We start from the raw sequence: 21,211 nt of genomic DNA on the forward strand, positions 1-21,211 counted from the left end.
AGTTGTCTGATGAGCCATTGAAGGCATTCTTCACATCTGTTACTGTGTTTTTCATTTCTAGCATTTCTGTTTGATTCTTACAGTTTTCATTTCTCTGCTTATATTAAGTATGTGATCTTGAATGTTTTTAACCTTTCTCTTAGAGCCTTAACATGTTAATTACAGTTATTTTAAATTCCCTGTTAGGTAATTTTAATATCTGTGTCCTGTATGAGGCCAATTCTGTTGATTGCTTTGTCTCTTGGTAGTGTTTGGTTTTTTCTTTTTCCTATGCTTTGTAATTTTTTGTTGAAAACTGAGTGTCTAGTGTAGGACAGTAGACTGAGGTAAGTAGTTTTTATGCCTGGAAATGGGCATACCTTTTCTTCTGGTAGGCCTTTAATGTGGGGGATTTGAGTTAATATAGTCAGGAGTTGGGCTGGTTTTGAGGTTTGTTGTTTCTGTGGTTACCCTCATTGCACCACAGGCTTCAAATTCCTCTAACACTATCTTATTTTTAGATTAGAGGCTGGTTTGCCAGAGGCTTTTCTCAATGTCTTTTAGGTCTTCCATGTGTACAGCACTTCAGAGAGTGCTTCAGAGCGTTTTTGCTCTCTCTCACTTTTATTTAACAGTTTTTTTCCAATTTCAATTTTTCGCACTTTTCCGTCTCCAGCAGTATTCCACTCTTACTTGTTACAGGAAGTTGGAGGGCCAGAGTGTTCCCCATTGTTTTGATAAAGCCTCAGTCTTAGGCTGCATTGTGCCCCTGGATCTGGCGTGTTTGACTTTCTTAGTGCTCCTGCCCTACCACCAGCTATATAGTCCTAGGCCCAAAATATAGTCCTGTCCCTTTCTCAGATACGGTGGTTTCCCCAATGTTCTAAGGGCACCAGTGTTTCTGATAGTAACGGATGAAACCTTTTGTTCTGTAGAAGAAATAAGCAAGGTTTAGTGCTTCTGTATTGGCTGCTGTTCTCCTCCCTCAAGCCTTTACTATGGAGATCTCTTTCTCAAGGCTTTCATCCATCTTTTTTGTGTGTACCTGTTGGGGTCCATGAAGAAAAAGTGTACAAAAGCTTGTGAACTGTTTTGCTCCGTTAGGCTCCACACTCTCTAGCCAGCCAATACTTGGCCTCTGGCTAAATTATTCTTAACAGTTTCTGGCTTCATCTGCCCTGTCTGTCCTTAGATTTGGGGTTAGTTTGTTGCCCTGTGTGCTCACCTCTCTGGTTTCAACAAAAGTCATTAATCGAGAGTTTGGCCAGCTTTTTTTTTTTTTTTTTTTAATTGAAAGGGTGGAAACAATCCTCTTTCTACTCTATATCCTCATCAGAAATCAAAACTGTTTATTATGATATATTTGAAAATTTTTTACTTCATTTCTTTTTTGTGTTTTTTTTCCTTTCTTGCTTTTTATTGGATTTAGATGTTTCTTTCTCTTCTGCTAGTTTGACTTTTATAATTCCATTTGTTTTCTATTAGTGTTTATTACCTGAAAAAAAAAAAGTCTCATCTGAGACTAAACAGAGTTTGATGTTGATAATTATCTCCATCTTCCTTTAAAAGTGTGTAAGGGCCTTAGAAGATCTCTATATGCTCTTCTTCCATTTCCAGTCTTGTATCTTACTATTATACATTTTTTATATCTCTAAATTATTAGACATTATTATTCTATGGAGTCAGGGCTTATTTGATTTGTCTACTTGTTTGCTGCGTTTTTGCTCTCTCTCACTTTTATTTAACAGTTTTTTCCAATTTCAATCATGAATTGTAAACTCTCACTTTCTTAAAATAGGTGTACTTTTTCGCACTCTTATAGTTTAGCTAAATGTACTGTTGTAGGATGAAATTTATTTTTTTAAGCACTACAGATTTTTCCTATTGATGTCTGATTTGTCTCTTCTTTTTTTTTTTTTTTTTTTTAGTTATTTATTTTGAGAGAGAGAGAACGTGCTAGCAGGAGAGGGGCAGAGAGAGAGGGGAGGAGAGAGAAAACCCCAAGCTGGCTTTGCACTTCCAGCCCAGAGCCCCTTGTGGGGCTCAAACCCATGAACTGTAAGGTCATGACCTGAGCTGAAATCAAGAGTCAAGTACTTAAGCAGCTGAGCCCCCCAGATGCTCCTGTCTCGTCTTCTCTTTAGCATTCTGTTTTGTTAAAATGTATCTTATTGAGGGTTTATTTGTATTTATCCTGTTTGGAATTAGTTGTGCTTCATGAATAGTAGATTCATATGTATATTTCTTCCAGTTGTAAAAAATTCTCAACTATTGTTGTCTCTTAGACCATTATATCTAATCTTTTTGTTTTCTGTTTTATCTTGCAACCCCTACTAGGTGTATTTTGTACCTCCTTACTCTCTTTACCTCTTCTGGGACACTATCTTCAATGTATCTAATCTCCTATTTAATCCTTTAATTAATTTTTAATATGTTTGGCTATATTAACTTCTAGAAAATGTATTTGGTTGTTTTTCAAATTTGCTAAATGTTTTTTGATAGTTACTTGTTCTATGCTTATGTTTTTCCTTCCTCTTTTTATGTCTGAAAAAATTAAAGGGGCGCCTGGGTGGCTCAGTCGGTTAAGTGGCCGACTTCGGCTCAGGTCATGATCTTGCAGTCTGTGAGTTCGAGCCCCGCGTCGGGCTCTATGCTGACAGCTCAGAGCCTGGAGCCTGTTTCAGATTCTGTGTCTCCCTCTCTCTGACACTCCCCGTTCATGCTCTGTCTCTCTCTGTCTCAAAAATAAATAGACGTTAAAAAAAATTAAAAAAAAAATTAAAAAAAAATTTTTTTTGATGTTTATTTATTTTTGAGAGAGAGACAGAGCATGAGCAGGGGAGGGTCAGAGAGAGAGGGAGACACAGAATCCAAAGCAGGCTCCAGGCTCTGAGCTGTCAGCACAGAGCCCGACGCAGGGCTCGAACCCATGAACCACAAGATTATGACCTGAGCCGAAGTCGAATGCTTAACCGACTGAGCCACCCAGGCGCCCCTATGTCTAAAAATTTTAAACAAAATATTTTATATAAAGTCCTTACATGATTATTTTGTTATCTAGAGTTTTAAAAAAATCTGTCATTGCTATCCTTTTTTCTACTGTTTCTCACTCATCATCAATTTGGCGTTTTGTTTAATGTGTATAGTTTGTGATGATGGGTCATGGACTTGTATTGAGTGGTGCAAGGAGGAGTTCTATTTGTGGGAATTCTTTGCAGCTTATGTTGAAGGTGTGTCCCTCTCAAGTGTGGTTATTTGTTTAGTGGTAGGAGGAAAGATAGTAAAAAGAGGTTGTGGAACATTTTGTATGTAAGTACTAAGTACTTGAGCACTAAGAAGTTCACTGTTTATTTTGTAGACATATAGTGAGTCAGGAAGATGAGTAAAAGTAAGGATGAAGAAACCCAGAAGTGGTAGAATGTTTTGGAGTTTAAATCTATTAGATGATGTGGATCTTTTTATTAAAACCCAAGGCAGGTTTGGGACACCTGGGTGGCTCAGTTGGTTAAGCGACTGACTTCGGCTCAGGTCATGATCTTGCAGTTTGTGAGTTCGAGCCCTATGTCAGGCTCTGTGCTGACAGCTCAGAGCCTGGAGCCTACTTCAGATTCTGTGTCTCCCCCTCTCTCTACCCCTCCCCTACTCACGCTTTGTGTCTCTCTGTCTCTCAATAATAAACAAACGTTAAAAAAAAATAGCTCAAAAAAAAACTGCAGGCAGGGTCATTTTCATAGAGTGAGGCAGAATAGATATAATAATAGTAACAACCAAGGATTTATTAAGTATCTGTTAAATTTCAGGCATTGTGTGAGACTCCTTGCATAAACTTTTTTCATATGACTGCTACAACATAGACTTTAAATTTTTTAAAGATTTCATTTATTTTTGAGAGACCGATATAACACAGACTTTAAATTCGAGTGGTAATATCTATGCTTATAACAGTGTACTGAAATTGGATGGGATTAGATAACTTTACTATGGGTGAAAAACTATAAAATGAGGAGCCAGATTTTCCTGTCTTTGGTTATAAAATCCCTACTGTTTCAGACCCCTAATAGAATATTTTGGGGTTGAGAGAAATCAGGCTGCATGAAGCTTGAATGGGAAGACTACCTCATGTCAGTCAACTTAAGGTCTATATAATTTCTTAGCATGTTCTATAATTACAATAAATTAAGCAGCTAGCATATATTGAGTTCTTACTATATATTAAGGCCTGCTGCATGTAATCTCTCATTTAATACTAAAGACAACTAAATGAAAAATTGGTCTTATTTTTATATACATTTTTCAGATGAGGAAATAGAGACTCAAATATTATAACTAGTTTAGATAATGACCAAATAACAAGTCAGAGTTCAAAACCAGTCCATGCTCTATAAAAAGACTGTGCTGTACATGGGAGGAATGTAAAAGTGCACATGACACATTTTATGACATCAGGGATTTTACAGTTCAGTAAATGGTGATGGTACTTTTCAGTCAGTCTGTACTTTCTTTTGAGAACTGGAAATAGTCAAATTCATCATATTCCTGTATCTACTCATTTGTGTGACACTGCCTGTTGCACAATTTAATACCTTCAAGTTCTGTGTAAACATTCTTAAAGTTTATAGATATTTATTGTATAAATGAAAATATTGAGCTGTAGGAAGAGGTTTTGATATGGACCTTAAGTATTCTTTTGGATGGCTTGATTTTTTTTTTTTAATTTTTTTTTAATGTTTATTTATTTTTGAGACAGAGAGAGACAGAGCATGAACGGGGGAGGGTCAGAGAGAGAGAGAGGGAGACTCAGAATCGGAAGCAGGCTCCAGGCTCTGAGCTGTCAGCACAGAGCCCGACGCGGGGCTCGAACTCACGGACCGTGAGATCATGACCTGAGCCGAAGTCAGACGCTTAACCAACTGAGCCACCCAGGCGCCCCTGGATGGCTTGATTTTTAAAGCACTTGTATACTTTTTTCTTTTTAGTATTTAACTACTTGTTAAAAAAAACTTTATCTGTAACTAATAATAACATTTTATATAATGTTACTGAGGTATAAAATGGAGAGGTAGAAATATATAAGTTTTTTCGGGTCTTTATAGTCTGAGTATTTATATTTTTAATTACTAGAATCAGATCAATAGTAACCATCTTCGAAGAGCAGAACAAGAGGTGATCAGTCTACATGAGAAGGTGCAGTATCTTTCTGCACAGAACAAAGGACTACTTACTCAATTAAGTGAAGCAAAGCGCAAACAAGCAGAGATTGAATGCAAGGTAAATATATCAACTACCTAATGTTTTTGTGAATATAATAATGCCTTTTTGTTTTGTCTCATTATTGTCTTAAAACCAAATAAAACCAAAAAGAACTAGCTTTGTTTCCAACTTTTCCTGAACTTGGTTTGGTGGTTGCTTTCAGACAAGGTTAACTCATCATGCCTTGAGGTGGATTTCAGGCAGGAAACTTCATTTTCACCTATTTGGTTAAATGCTAGTGTAGGGAATTAAGTTAGCCAGGTGGTTGAAAATTGATATCTCTGTACAATTTTTATTTTGACTTGTAACCCTTTAAAAACGAAGTTTTAAAAATCGTAACCAAAAAGATAGGTAATGTAGAGAGGTTAGGGCAACTCTGCTTTGATTGGTACCTTATCAGTAGACATTCAGTATTGATAAATGTTTTCTGGGTAGAAAGCAAAAGAAGTTTGTATATACCAATGGGTTGGGGAAATTGTGTGCATTTCCCATTACTTTAATTTGTTTTTTTTTAATTTTGTGTGTGTAAAGTGTTTGGATTTATAAAGCATCAAAAAATATTTGAATGCAAGTAAATTTTTTCTTGAAATTAATCTACAGTATAACAGTGGTGAGAGGGTGAGGGGATGTGGAGTGGGGTAGAAGGAGAGAGAAAGTGAAAGAGATAGTGTATGTGTGTTTGAGAGAGAGAGAAATAACTAAAGAGATGACTGTGATCTGAGCATTAGAATGGATTACTGAAGACAAGTTACGGAATTTTAAAAATAAACTAGTCATCCATCTTTCCATGGTGAGATAGCAGGAATGATGCCCTTTAGAGATTTCAGCCTTATTATTCTATGATAAGAAATAAGACTTTCAATGGCACATGTAAAGCTGTAATTCCATCAACTTGTTCTGGTGTCATTAAAAACCAAGAGTGAAGCTTGAATGGTTTATCAGTGTCACTGAAATCCAGAGATGAAATTACATCCTAATAAATATGCATGGCTGTTACAATTTACACTGACAGAAATCTGTAGGCAGTACTGAAATTTGTACTAACTTAAAATTAGTACCTCTGGAAAGTTATAACTAGACTAATTTAAAAATAAAGTGATGTGACATGAGGTTGTATCAATTTGATTCGTCTTTCTAATGTGTGATTGAGTTTTTATGATGCTGTATCGTCTATGCTGACTTATTTTTAATAAAGAACTAAACTTAATCTTTTTTCATTACTGGTGTAAGTTTTCCTTAAACATTGGTTGATAACACTATGACTTGATTTAATATTACTCCTCAAATGCCTTAGTAACTTAAGCTAAGTAAAGTGTCCTTTGGAAATAAATATTTGTTGAATTTGCTGATGAAAATATATATACATATATGTATTTTTTTAATTTAAGCAATGGGCTCAGATTCAGAATTTTAGAGAATTTTAAGAACCAGTATATATTTTGTTTAATCTTTAGCTGTTCATTAATAAATCTGTAAAATAGGTTAAAGATGCTGATTCCCCTGTCTCCCCCTGTGTTTACACTGTATATTGATTTATTCAATCTTTTGTAATACCTTTTGTAGATTTTGAGAATGACCAGTGTGTTGTTACCCTAGCACCTAGTACATTCTAATTAAGTGTATATATTTACCTTGTTATCTTGGAATAGTTCAGGAATAAACCTTAACTTTTTCAAGCAAGCTAGTCCTTTAATTGTGTAAATCTGATTAATTTTCATTTATTTTTTTAAGGTTTTTATTTTCAGAGAGACAGGACATGAGTGGGGGAGGAGCAGAGAGAGAGGGAGAATCTCAAACGGGCTGCGCCCTGTCAGTGCAGATCCCTAAGAGGGGCTCAAATTTACGAAACTGTGAGATCATGACCTGAGCCAAAATCAAGAGTCAGATGCTCAACTGACTGAGCCACCCAAGCACCCCTTATTAATTTTCATTTAGTTCTACATGATTATAGCTTATAATTTGTTGGTAAATAATTATTCAGGTTCATTTTATTTTTCATTTATGTAAAATATCAGGATACTGTTTTTAATATTAATGTTATTTTCTCTCTATAACTGTGTTTGAATATTCCCACTTAAAAATGAAACTAGTACAAGTCTGTGATCTCCAATATGAAAAATCAGAATACTCTGAAACCCAAACGTTTTCTCATAAATTTCACACACATTCATTTGGATAATTTTTATTGTATCCCACTTGGTGTGTATTTTTATACTTTACTGTTTCATTGTGTTTAACACTGAGCATACTGTTTCATTATGGGTGTTGTTGCCACTAGAGAATACTAAGGTGCCACTAATACTACTAAGGTATGTACCTTATTACTTTTCTAAAATCTAAAAAATCTGAAGTTCCAAGATACACCTTGTGCCTAAGATTTTAGTAATGAGATTATGGGATTTGCTACGTAAATATAAATTTGAAGATGACAAATATTTTAAATTTTCTGGTTCTACAAATATAGAGAGATATATAGACATAGATATATGTATGTCCATGAGAAAAGATGTATTAATTATGAATTTGCAAAATTGTATGATAAGAAATTTTAAGTGAGGAAAATCAAAGTATTTTACTATGATTATAACATTATGCCTACATGGAATAATGATAGGAAGGAAACAGGAAGAAAATAAATCTGTTGCTTATATATAATATAAATTTTGCTAGCTTAATACATACTCGTAATGCTTTGATTGTTTAACTGAGTATAAATCAAAGCAATCCGTCCCCTTTTACCTCATTCTGTTTCTGATTCTACCACATACCCCTTTTACTTTTTGTTAGGTAACTGCTTTTATTATTTTCTGATATATCCTTTTAGAGTTTCTTTTAGGCAAATACTAGCAAGTAAAAATATATAATTTTTCTTTTCACTTTTATTTATTTATTTAATAATTAAAAAAAATTTTTTTTAACGTTTATTTATTTTTGAGACAGAGAGAGACAGAGCATGAACGGGGGAGGGTCAGAGAGAGGGAGACACAGAACCTGAAACAGGCTCCAGGCTCCGAGCTGTCAGCACAGAGCCCGACGCGGGGCTTGAACTCACGGACCGTGAGATCATGACCTGAGCCGAAGTCGGCTGCTTAACCAACTGAGCCACCCAGGCGCCCCTCTTTTCACTTTCTTACATGAAAGTTAACATACTGTATGCTCTTCTTTTTTTATTTTTATTTTTATTTTTTGTCACTATATTTTGTAGAGCTTTCAATATCAGTGCTTGAAGAGTCTTATTAGTTTCTAAGGTATATTGTTTTCCATTGCATGGATGTGCTTAGGTCCTTATTGGTGTGCACATGGATTGTTCCCAGTGTTTTGCTGTCACAGGCACTGTATAGTGAATAACCTTATACATATATAATTTCAGACATATAGAGTTATATCTACATATTCCTATAGAGGTATATCTATGTGTTCCTGTAATTTGATTGTTTGGTCAGTGGGTAAATATATTTGTACTTTCATAGATTTTGTCAGATAACACTCCTGACAGTTGTGCCATTTTGTACTTTGACCAGCAGGGCATGATAATACCTGTTTCTCTATTGTGTTACTTACAAAGTATATAGCCAGACTTTTCATTCTAAATAGATGCTATTTTAGGACATGTTTTGTATATTTTACAACAGTGATTCTCAAATAGGATTGGGAGGAGGTGAGATTATGAGACTTCAAAGAAGGATGGCATCTAATTATGTATTTGTCAAATACTTGGGCAGCTTTTATTTGTCAGTCTTATAGGCACTGGGGATTCAGTAGTGAAGAAGGTGGACACAATGTTTAGTGAGACAGTAAAGTAAAAAATACATAGGATTATCACGAATGATGTACTATAAAGTGGGAGGTAAGGAGAATGGAGTGCTAGGAAGTGGTATCAAAGGTGGGACGTGAAGAATAGGACAGAAGCAACCATATGAAGAGCCAGGGGAAGATCCTCACATGAAAAAGGTCACAGAGTTCAAGATCCAAAAGCAGGAAAGAACTGTTTGCTGAGACTTCTATAAAGCGAAAAGCTAATGAAATAAAGCTAGAGAAGCAGGTTGGGATTCCACTTCTTACCATGTAAAATTTTAGAGGCCATGCTGTGGGAGGCCACTGAAGGTTTTAAGCAGGAAATCAACTGACTTTTTTTTTTTTTTTTCTGTTTTGCTGTATTTGCTTCAGATTTCTTTTTTTCACTGTTAATTTTGAAATATTTTTATGTTTACACAAAAGCAGCAAAAATAGTACATAGAGTTACCATATGCCTTTTAATCAGCTTCTTCTAATGTTGACATCTTACATGTTAACATCTAACATGGTACATTTATCAGTACTGAGAAATGAATGATGGTACAATGTTATTACTAAACTATAGACTTCATTCAAATTTCCTCATTATATCTCCATCTCTTCCATTCTGTGACAGTTTCTTAATGCTTTCTTATCTTTCCTTACCTTGACTATTGAAGAATACTGGTCAGATATTTTGTAGAATATCCCTCAGTTTGGGATTGTCTGTTTTCTCCTGATTAGACTGAGGTTATGTATTTTAGGAAAGAATACAGAGTTGAAGTGTCCTTCTCAGCACATCATATCAGAAGACACTTCGTATAAATATATCTTACGGTTAATGCTGGTAACCTTGGTCATTTAAGTTGGTGTCTGCCAGCTTTCTCCACTACAGAACTTTTTTTCTCTTATACTCAGTTCATTATAAGCAAGTTACTAAGTCCAGCCTGCAGTCCGATGGCAGTCAGGGGTGTTAAGCCATACCTCCTCAAGGAAAAAGTATTAGGGGCGCCTGGGTGGCTCAGTCGGTTAAGCATCCGACTTTGGCTCAGGTCATGATCTCGCGGTTCGTGAGTTTGGGCCCCGTGTCGTGCTCTGTGCTGACAGCTCAGAGCCTGGAGCCTGTTTCAGATTCTGTGTCTCCCTCTCTCTCTCTCTGACCCTCCCCCGTTCATGCTCTGTCTCTCTCTGTCTCAAAAATAAATAAACGTTTAAAAAAATTAAAAAAAAAAAAAGGAAAAAGTATTAAAGAATTTGTGGGTATATGTTAAAACCACCACAGTAATTAATAAATATTTGGGGGGAACTATTTTAAGACTATGCATATATGCTTAAAGTTTCAGCAACTAATTTTAGCATTTAAGCATTTATTAGGGGATATTGCTTGTAGCAATTAATGTAGTTATTTTTTAAAGGAATATACATGCCATTGTGTGTGGAGGTAGGTTTAAGGTGAGGTTGGAGAGAGATGTGATATGAGATCATCAGGAAATAGCACAGGACAGAGTAGCTAGCTTGGGCCCAGCTTTTAGCATTTAAATAAAGAGAAATAGATAAATTCACAATCTATTTTTGTAGAGAACCAATAAGACTTGGTGATTAGAGAGGGGGAAGATTAAGGTAAATTTTGGGTTTTTTACTTGATTAACATAATTTCATGTAATTTATAATATACATTTGAAAGTATTAATAAATTTACATAGCTAAATGTATATGTAATTTACATAAAATAATTTTGATTAGTATAATTTTTATAAATTGTTAATTAACATTAGTAAAGTAGTAGTTCTCTATTACTATTTTTTTTTTTTAGAAGGCAACCTCTTAATTTTTTTTTTAATGTTTTTATTTATTTTTGAGATAGAGAGAGACAAAGCATGAATGGGGGAGGGTCAGAGAGAGAGAAAGGGAGACACAGAATCTGAAGCAGGCTCCAGGCTCCGAGCTGTCAGCACAGAGCCTGACGTGGGGCTCGAACTCAATGGACTGTGAGATCATGACCTGAGCCAAAGTCAGACGCTTAACCGACTAAGCCACCCAGGCGCCCCTCTATTACTATTTTTTAATGTTTATTTTGAGAGAGAGTGAGTAAGTGCATACGGGCTGGGGCAGGGCAGAGAGAGAGAGGGAGAGAGAGAATCCCAAGCAGGCTTCTGCTTGTCAGCACAGACGACTGACGAGGAGCTCCATCTCATGAACCATAAGGTCATGACCTGAGCTGAAATCAAAAGTTGGATGCTTAACTGAGCCACCCAGGCACCCCTGTATTACTTTTTAAAAAATTACTTCTAAAACTTAGTGGCTTAAAATAGCAATAAGCACTAATATCCTAGAGTTTCTATAAATCAGAAATTCAGGAGCAGTTTAGCCGGTGCTCTCTAGAGTTTAGAGTTCAGAGTCTCTTATGAGACTGCAGTCATTTGAAGGCTAACCTGAAGGATAAAGTGTTTTAGGTGGCTCTCTCCCATGGTTGGTGCTAAATTTCTCCTAAGGTTACCACCCTGTATATTTTTTATACTAATGATTGCTAAATTGCAACTGAAGTAAATGGAGGAGCAAAATATTTTTGTATACTCTATATTTCTCTAAAGTATTTTTTTCATATTTTGTTACTTCTGGATCAGTATAATTTGGCACAGATATTGTAGAATACAGTTTGGGGGTTTTTCTTTATGAAATTTTGAGGTAGTAGAGTTAAATATTATACTTTTCCTAGGAAGGTTAGAATTATGATATAATTAATTTCAGTTCTCTTTAGCATAATGTAAAAATTCATTGACATTTATTGCCTCAGAAAGAATATAATTTTTAAATATTGTCTAGCTAATATACTCTCTGAGCATCCATATTGCCTGTTAATCTGTTGTCCTCATTAGGTATTTGAAAGTTGTCAATATTTGTTTTTTGGTTTTTTTTAAATTTTTTAAATGTTTCTTTATTTTTGAGAGAGAGAGAGCAAGAGAGAGAGAGTCAGCATGAGTGGGCAAGGGGCAGAGAGAGTGGGAGACACAGAATCCCAAGCAGGCTCCAGGCTTTGAGCTGTCAGCAGAGTCTGCTGTGGGGCTTCAACCCATGAATCATGAAATCATGACCTGAGCCGAAGTCGGATGCTTAACCAAGTGAGCCACCCAGGCTCCCCAATATTTGCTCTTACATAAAAAATGAGCAGCTTTCACAGTCAACAGTGATACGAATTTTTAATTAATTAAGTTCATTTTTATTTTAACATTTTATGCAACATTTACTTATATGAGTGGTGTTTATTTTTATTTATTTTTGAGAGAGAGACCATGCACGAGCCAGGGAGGGGCATAGAAAGAGAGAGAGGGAGACACAGAATCGGAAGCAGGCTCCAGGCTCTGAGCTGTTAGCACAGAGCCCAACGTGGGACTCAAACTCATGAACTGTGAGATCATGAGCTGAGCCAAAGTTGGACGCTTAACCTACTGAGCCACCCAGGCACCCCATGAGTGGTGTTTCTCAATGCTTAAAGATGGAATGCTATTCTATATATTTGGTCTTCATTTTATATCAAGTTCAGGAGATAATGGCAATTTTTTTCTCTCATTTAATCTATTTGTTATTTTTTAAATTTGAAGCAGATTACAAGTGTTTATGTTTTATTTTTGGTTTATTACATGGTTTATTTTTGGTTTATTTTGTTTCTTCCCTAGAACAAGGAAGAAGTGATGGCTGTGAGACTCCGGGAAGCAGATAGCATAGCTGCTGTGGCTGAATTACAGCAGCACATTGCTGAGCTGGAAATCCAGGTACCATATGAAAATGATAAAGGACACACAAAAATAAGGCAATAGTTTCTCCTTCCCTCTGCCCCTTTCCTGCACCATTTACATCTTCCTCCTAATAACTGTGATTGTTATTTTTTTGTGTTTGTTTCTGTTTTTTAAAATTTTTTTTAATGTTTATTTATTTTTGAGAGAGAGACAGAATGCGAGTGGAGGAGGGGGTGAGGGAGAGGGAGGCACAGAATCCGAAGTAGGCTCCAGGCTCTGAAGTGTCAGCACAAAGCCCAACGTGGGGCTTGAACTCACGACGGTGAGATCTTGACCTGAGCCAAAGCCAGATGCTTAACCTACTGAGCCCCCCAGGTGCCCCGAGTGATTGTTACTTTCAACACTTGTTCATTTCCAAGTCCATTTTTTTGGTTGTGGTAAAATACATTTAACATAAAATTTACTCTTTTAAAGTATACAGTTCTGCAACCAGTCTCCAGATCTCTTTTCATCTTGCAAAATTGGAAGTTGACCTATTGAACATGTCCTAATACCACTCTTCCCCAAACCCCCAGAAACCACCATTCTGCTTTTCATCTCTGAATTAGATTATTCTAGGTACCTCATATAAGTAAGATGATACAGTATTTGTCTTTTTGTGACTGGCTTATTTCACTTAGCATAATGTCATCAAGGTTTATCCACGTTGTATGTGAAAACATGTATTTCCTTTTTAAGACTGAGTGATATTCCGTTGTATGTGTATACCACATTTTGTTTATCTATTTATCCATTGGTGAACACTTGGGTTGCTTCCTCCTTTTGGCTATTGTGTTAATGCCGCTATGAACATGGTTGTACACATCCGTTTGAATCCCTGCTTTCAATTCTTTGGGGATTACCCAGAAGTGGGATTGATGGATCATGTGATAATTTTGTGTTTAACTTTTTAAAGAATTGCTGTACTATTTGCCATAGCACCATTTTACATTCTCACTAGCCAATGCACAAGGTTCTTATTTCGCCACATCCTCACCAACACTTGTCAATTTTCTGGGGGTTTTGTTGTTGCTTGTTTGTTTTTTTATAATAGCCATCCTGATCAGTGTGAAGTGGTAGCTCATTGTGGTTTTGATTTGCATTTCCCTAATGATTAGTGATGTTGACCATCTTTTCATTTGCTTATTTGCCATTTGTGTATTTTCTTTACAGAATCAGGTTGTTGTTGAGTTGTAAAAATTGCTTATATATTCTCAGTGTCAGTTCCTTATCAGACTATAATTTGCAAATGTTTTCTCCCTTCCTTTGGGTTGCCTGTTTGTTCTCTTATTGTTTTTTGATGCACAAAAGTTTTTATTTTTGTTAAATTTACCTATTCCCCCCCCACACTTTTCAAATTTTTATTTAAATTCTGATTAGTTAACATAGTGTAATAGTGTTTTCAGGAGTAGAATTTAGTGATTCATCACTTAACATATAACACTGTATGCTCAGCACAACAAATGCCCTCCTTAATACCCATCACCCATTTAGCTACCCTGTTTGTTCTATATAGTTAAGAGTCTCTTATGGTTTATTTCGCTCTCTCTCTTTTTTTTCCCCTTCCCATATGTTCATCTGTTTTCTTAAATTCCACATGAGTGAAATCATGTAGTATTGTCTTTCGCTGCCTGACTTATTTTGCTTGCCATAATACACTCTACCTCCATCCACATCATTGTTTTTTAGAGTTTATTTATTTTGAGAGAGAGACCGAAAGAGAGAAGGAGCACGTGGGGCAGGGGCAGAGAGAGAAGGAGAGAGAGAATCCCAGGCAGGCCCTACACTGCCAGCAAAGAGCCCAATGTGGGGCTCAAACCCATGAACTGAACTGTGAGATGATGACCTGAGCCAAAACCAAGAGTTGGACGCCTAACAAACTGAGCCACCCAGGTGCCCCCATCCTCATCATTGCAAATGTCAAAATTTCATTCCTTTGGATGGCTAACTAATTTCCTACTTCTTCTTTCGTTGCCTCTGCTCTCAGTCCAATTTTGAGTGAAAGTTTATCATATTCGTACATTGCCAAAGCAATTTTCAAAAGAGAATTCAAAAAGAAATGTTTTTTTCACTCTATGTCTTATTTCTTATACAGTATAAGGTAGTAAATTTCTAATATGGGAAAAGTATTATGCTTAAAATCTTATTTCTTTAAAAATGTGTTATATTCTGTTCCAAGCTATAATAGAGTTTTTGCTACAGCATCTAGAATTTCTTCCTACTTGAAATATCCTTTGGTCTTAAATTTCAGTTCAGAATTTGCTTAGTTTTTAAGACATATATATTATAGCCTCATCTTTTGATTATAGCCTCATCAAAAGTAATTAAAAACACATTATGATTTGTATAAGTTTATAAAAAGATAGCTTTTGTGTTCTGTTGGTAATATTCCCTGTAAAGTAACACATATGCAGGAAAACTTTAGACATGAACTGACTGCATAATATATTTGTAATCAGCAATTTAAATCATGGTATCACAGGCAGTTCTAGTTTAAGCCTGTAGTTTTCCAACATCAAGAAAATTATAAAATTTTGCTACATTTCTGTACATCTTAGTCACAAACAGCAAGATTTATATCACTCTTTTTATTCTGAAATAGTAATTAAAACGAAGAGCCTGATATGTGGCATGTCTTGTTTAAAATGAAATATAACATCTGTTTTGAAAAATAGAAAAGAAAATCCATGAAATTTTTACCATCAGGAGTATGTTGGCATCAAATGGCTTTTGATTAAATAATCACTGGCATCCTAATTGCTAAATTCATTGGCACTTTTTCAGTATTTATCCTGCTTGAGTTTATTTCATTTGTCATTGTTAGCCAATCATCCTCTTTACATTCTCTCCTCTCTTGGCTTTCCTGCACCACTCAATTTTGCCTCTCTTCTTTCTTGTTTATTGTTTTTCAGTCTAAACATTCAGTTCTGAATGTTTATATTCTTCTGAAAATCCAAGTTTTTGGCTTTTTGAGAGCTGTGCTCAAATGAAAGGTCTCACATGGCTTCAGGAGCTATCTTGTATGACAACAAATCCTAATGTAACTCCAGGCATAGCATGTTTCCCCAATAATTTTTAAACCTTTTTTAAAAGCCATTTTAAAAAATACTAACGCAACATACAGAGAAGTTCATAATACAAAGCAACAACATAATATGGGTAAACACATTACCCATATAATCACTGTTCAGGTCAAGATAGAGGATATTGCCTATACCCCAGAAGTCTACCCAATCATACCCTACTCCCTTATCTTGAGTTTTTTGGTAATCGCTCCTTTGCTTTTCCTTATAATTGTGTCATCTTTATATGCCTTTCTGTACAGTTTAATTTTCCCTGTTTCTGAATTTTGAGTAGAGTCTTATTGAATATTTTAATTTTTGTCTGTTCTTTGTTCAACATTATTTTAGAAAGAGTAATCATTTTTATTGTTGTACATGTTCCATTTTATGAAAACATCATAATGTATCTCTCCATTTTAATATTAGTGGTCATTTGGGTGTTTCCCAGTTGGGACTGTTTTGAACAGTGCTGTGATTATGAGCAATCTTGTGCACTATACTGACCACATGTACATGTTTCTCTAGCATGTATACCAAAACTATTCCAAAGTGTGGAATAGTTGTGTCACAGAGCATGCAAATCTTCAACTTTATTTTCCAAAGGGCTTGTACCAGTTTAAACTCCCAGCAGCAGCATATGAAAGTTCTTGCTTGTTCCATATCCTCTTCAACACTTGGTGGTGAGAGATGCTTTAACTTGTGCCATTCTGATGGGTACACATTGATATTTTGTCATGGTTTTAATTGCCATTTACCTGATCGCTAATGATGTTGGCCACTTAGATTTCCTCTTTTTTAAAGTACCTGCTAAAGTCTTTTTGTATATATTTTTCTACTGGGTTGTGTTTTTCTTTGGATGTGTAGTTTTTTATTTATTGAGATTATGTTTTGCAAATACCTACTCCTACTCTGACTTGTCTTTCATTGTTGTTTTCTAACTTGTATCTTTTGATGAGTGGAGTAATAGTTTTAATGGACAGTAGACCACTCCCCCCAGAAGTTGCACAGGCATTTCAAATTCAACATGTTTAAAATTATATGTGTTCCTAGGAGTGCCTGGGTGGCTCAGTCGGTTAAGCGTCCGATTTCGGCTCAGGTCATGATCTCCTGGTCTGTAAGTTGGAGCCCTGCATCGGGCTCTCTGCTGTCAGTTCAGAGCCTGGAGCTTGCTTTCGGATTCTGTGTCTCCCTCTCTCTCTGCCCTTCCCCCACTCACGCTCTGTCTCTCTCTGTCTCTCAAAAAATGAATAAACATTAAAAAAATTTTTTTTAATTGTATGTGTTCCTATTTCATTCCCTCCAAATTTTTTTTTGTGTTAAGCCTTCTTTTTTTTTTTTTTTTTTAAATTTTATTTATTTATTTTGAGCAAGAGAGAGACAGAGAGCATGAGTGGGGAACAGGCAGAGAGAGAGAATCCCAAGCAGGCTTCACACTGTCAGAGCAGAGCCTGATGGAGGGCTCAGTCTCACAAACTGTGAGATCATGACCTGAGCTGAAAGCAAGAGTTGGGACGTTTAACTGACTGAGCCACTCAGATGCCCCTGTATCTCAAGTCTTGGTCAATGGTATCATCTCTTACTGAATTGTTCAACCTGGTAGGAACTTCACTTACACGTTTTTTTTAGCCCTTTACATCAAGGCTATATATAGAGAGAGAGTATATAAACTTTCAACTTTACTGGATAATACCAAATTATTTTTACAAAATGCTTGTGCTAGTTAACATTTCTACCAACCTTTTACCTACTCACCTACTCTTGTAGATTGGCTTTCAGATAATTTTTAATAACTCATACAGACTGATGTGTCTTGCCTAGCTCTTCAGTTCCTTCAAAAGAGAAAAGTGCTGAGTAAATCTAAAACTAAATCAAAGGTAATTTTAATTTCAGAAACTTTTCTTTCACTCTTTCTTAGCCTTTCTATTCCCCCAGCCATTCCCTGAATTCTGTCCCCAGCCTTACCTGAACTGTTGTAGTAACTTCCTTGCCAGTTCTCTTTTCTCTAGCCTCAGCTCTTCCACAAAGCTATCAGAATTAGCTTTCTACAACATAAAAAACTTTTATTGACTGTCTTTTACCTAGCAAATCATATCAAAGTTCCTCAGCATAAAATGCTTACCTTCTCATTGTTGCCCCAGTCTGCATTTCCTATCTCATCTCTCACCATTACCTGTCCGTCCTCCCTCTCTGCCCACTACACATACACACACTTTTCAGAATTTTCACATTCTTTCAGAATTCTGTACCATTCCGCAAACTACTATGCCTTCCTTAATTGATATTTCTCTGTACCCCCTAGTCCTCTGCTTTTAAGGTATTTCTTCTTACTGAGTTCTCCATGGCTAGCTCCCTCTTAATACATTTAGTAAATTTGTTTTCAGTAAACATTTTGATGATTCAACTTTCATTCATTTGCTCATTGCATGCACATTAAGATCCATGAATAGATCTCTTGCTAAAATCTGAAACTGCCTTTTCAATTATAAGAATAATACATTTTAGGTTGTTCTTAGTCATGGAAATATTTTCAATCATTTTCAGGTTCCACTAGGGGGAGAACTCTGTCAAATATTTTGATATTTCATATTTCTTTGGACTTAACTCTTCCAATTAACATTACTCTCTTGTGAATAAAATTTTTTCCCATAGAAGGAAAAATAGGATAAAAACAGAGAGCAAGGCAAGCCATAAGATACTCTTAAATACAGAGAACAACTGAGAGTTGCTGGAGGGGATGGGGATGGGGTGATGGGCATTAAGGAGGGCACTTGTTGGGATGAACACTGGATGTCATATATAAGTGATGAATCACTGGATTCTACTCCTGAAACCAACACTACATTGTATGTTAACTAACTTGAATTTAAATAAATGAATTAAGAAAATTATCCGCCATAAACCAATTTCTCTCCAACTCTTCACTTAATAAACTATATTATTATGTAATCTGTTATTAATATAATTAAGGCCTTCTTAAAGTATATGAAATTATACTTTTATAAGTGTCCTATTTAGATGAGGAAATACATCAGGTGAACAAATACTCATTTGTATAAACACAGTATTTGGTAGTAGATACACTTGTGAGGCTGAAGTTTATTAAATTTGATTTCAAAGATGCTTCAGTCAACTTGAAACTTTAGGTCTGATTTAAAGTTTATAAACTTTCCTCGGAGCATCTGGGTGGCTCAGTTGGTTAAGTGTCTGACTCTTGGTTTTGGCTCAGGTCATGATCTCACGGTTTCATGAATTCGAGCCCCACATCGGGCTCCAAGCTGACAGTGCAGAGCCTGCTTTGGATTCTCTGTCTCCCTGTCTCTCTGTCCTTCCCTGACTTTCTGCTAGTTCCTTGTTCATTACCTACTTAGTAGCTTCCAGTGGCTTTCAGGACAGAGTTCAAAGTCTGGCTTCTCTGCACAAGACTCTCTTTGCTCTGATCTTCCCTCCCTTTCTAGCTTCATTTCCTACTTTTTCTAGCATTTACCTATACTTGAGCCACAATAAACTGGTTAAGAATCCTGCAAATTGAGTTGCCTGGGTGGCTCAGTTGGTTGCGCATCTGACTTTTGATTTCAACTTAGGTTAGATCTCATGGGTCATGGGATCAAGCCCTTCAGCTGACTCTGCACTGACAGTGCAGAGCCTGCTTGGGATTCTCTCTCTCTCTCTCTCTCTCTCTCTCTCTCTGTCTGCCCTTCTCTCTTCCCGCACACTCACTTTCTCTCAAAATAAATAAACTTAAAAAAAAAATCCTTTAAATCCCAGTTCACTCTGTTTTTCTTCTCTTCTCTTTTGATCTTGCTTTTCATTCAGAGGTCAGCTTAAGTTTGACCTGCTGTGATCAGCCTTCTCTCATGATGCCATCCCAGTCTATTTTGTTGTCTTTCCTCCACTAACCCACTCAGTTATAGACTTCTTTTATAAACCATCTCACACTATTTTAATTACTCGTGTTGAAAAGTCCCGATGTGACTAAAAGAATAGATTAAACTATTAATTTGAATGTGGTATTGGACTCAGTTCAATAAATATTTATGGAGTGCCTACTATGGGCTAGTCACTACTCTAAACACTTTAGAAGAATTAGTGAACAAAACCCACAAAAATCCCTTTCATTGTCAAGTTTAATGGTAGAGAAGTCAGATGAATAAAATAAATGAATCATATAGTGGGTAATTTAGAAGATGATGAATACAATGGAGAAAAAAAATGTAAGAAAGGAAGAGGGTTGGAATGTTGAGGGTAGGATACTTTTACTATTTTAAAATAATGTTGTAGGGGCACCTGGTGGCTCAGTCGGTTAAGCATCTGACTTTGGCACAGGTCATGATCTCATGGTTTGTGAGTTTGAGCCCCACATTGGGCTCTCTGTTATCAGCACAACACTCTCTCTCAAAAATAAAAAAAAAACCTCTTTTTTTAAAGTGCCATTTTGAAAAATAAAAAGTAATAATGTTGTAAGAAATGGCATATTAGAAGGATATTTAGGGGCACGTAGATGGCTCAGTCAGTTGAACATTCAACTCTTGATTTCAGCTCAGCTTGTGATCTCAGGGTCATGGGATTGAGCCCCTTGTTGGGCTCCACCTACTTAAGATTCTCTGTCTTTCCCTTGCTTGCACTTGCTCGCGCATGCTCTGTCTCTGTCTCTCTCTCTCTCTCTCTCTCTCTCTCTCAAAAAAAAAAAAAAAAATGGTGGGGGGGTGGGACAGTTAAAGATTTCAAGCAGGTGAGGCATGCAAATTTAGGGAAAGAATTCCCTGCTAAGGTATTAATAAAGGCAAAGAGCCTAAGGCCAGGATCATGTCTGATTCGAGCCCTTGGGTGAAGTAAGAGGGGAAGTAGAGGAGGTCTGAGGATTAAATAGGGCAGATTATGTAGGGCCTAATAACTTTGGTCTTTGTCTGAATAAGATAGAAAAGTCATTCAAGGGGCGCCTGGGTGGCTCAGTCGGTTAAGCATCCGACTTCGGCTCAGGTCATGATCTCGCGGTCTGTGAGTTCAAGCCCCACGTCAGGCTCTGTGCTGACAGCTCGGAGCCTGGAGCCTGCTTTTGTTTCTGTGTCTCCCTCTCTCTCTGCCCCTCCCCCATTCGTGCTCTGTCTCTCTCTGCCTTTCAAAAATGAATAAATGTTAAAAAAAAAAAAAAAAAAGAAAAGTCATTCAAGGTTTTTGAGCTTAGGAGTGATCAATTAGAAGACATTTAACCTAGCAATACTCCATTGTACATTTATACACCACATCTTCTTTATCTATTCATCCATTGATGGACATTTGAGTTCTTTCCATACTTTGGCTATTATTGGTAGTGCTCCTATAAACATTGGGGTGATTACTCGGCAGTCATAAAGAATGAAATCTTGCCATTCGCAA

At 36.3% G+C, this 21,211-nt stretch overlaps 1 protein-coding gene across 17 annotated transcripts in view; it reads left to right on the forward strand.

Annotated features, from left to right (window-relative positions):
• EVI5 (ecotropic viral integration site 5) overlaps window positions 1-21,211 on the forward strand; it is a 248,899-nt gene that overhangs the window by 167,128 nt on the left and 60,560 nt on the right. For all 17 annotated transcript variants that reach the window (XM_078451656.2, XM_078451660.2, XM_078451658.2 and 14 more), the window contains 2 exons: window positions 5,101-5,247; window positions 12,678-12,773. In XM_078451656.2, coding sequence (XP_078307782.1) covers window positions 5,101-5,247; window positions 12,678-12,773 — 243 coding nt within the window. The remainder of the gene's footprint in view (window positions 1-5,100; window positions 5,248-12,677; window positions 12,774-21,211) is intronic.

This window comes from Panthera onca, chromosome C1, assembly GCF_046562875.1.
Source record: "Panthera onca isolate mPanOnc1 chromosome C1, mPanOnc1 haplotype 2, whole genome shotgun sequence".
In the NCBI taxonomy this organism is placed as follows: Eukaryota; Metazoa; Chordata; class Mammalia; order Carnivora; family Felidae; genus Panthera; species Panthera onca.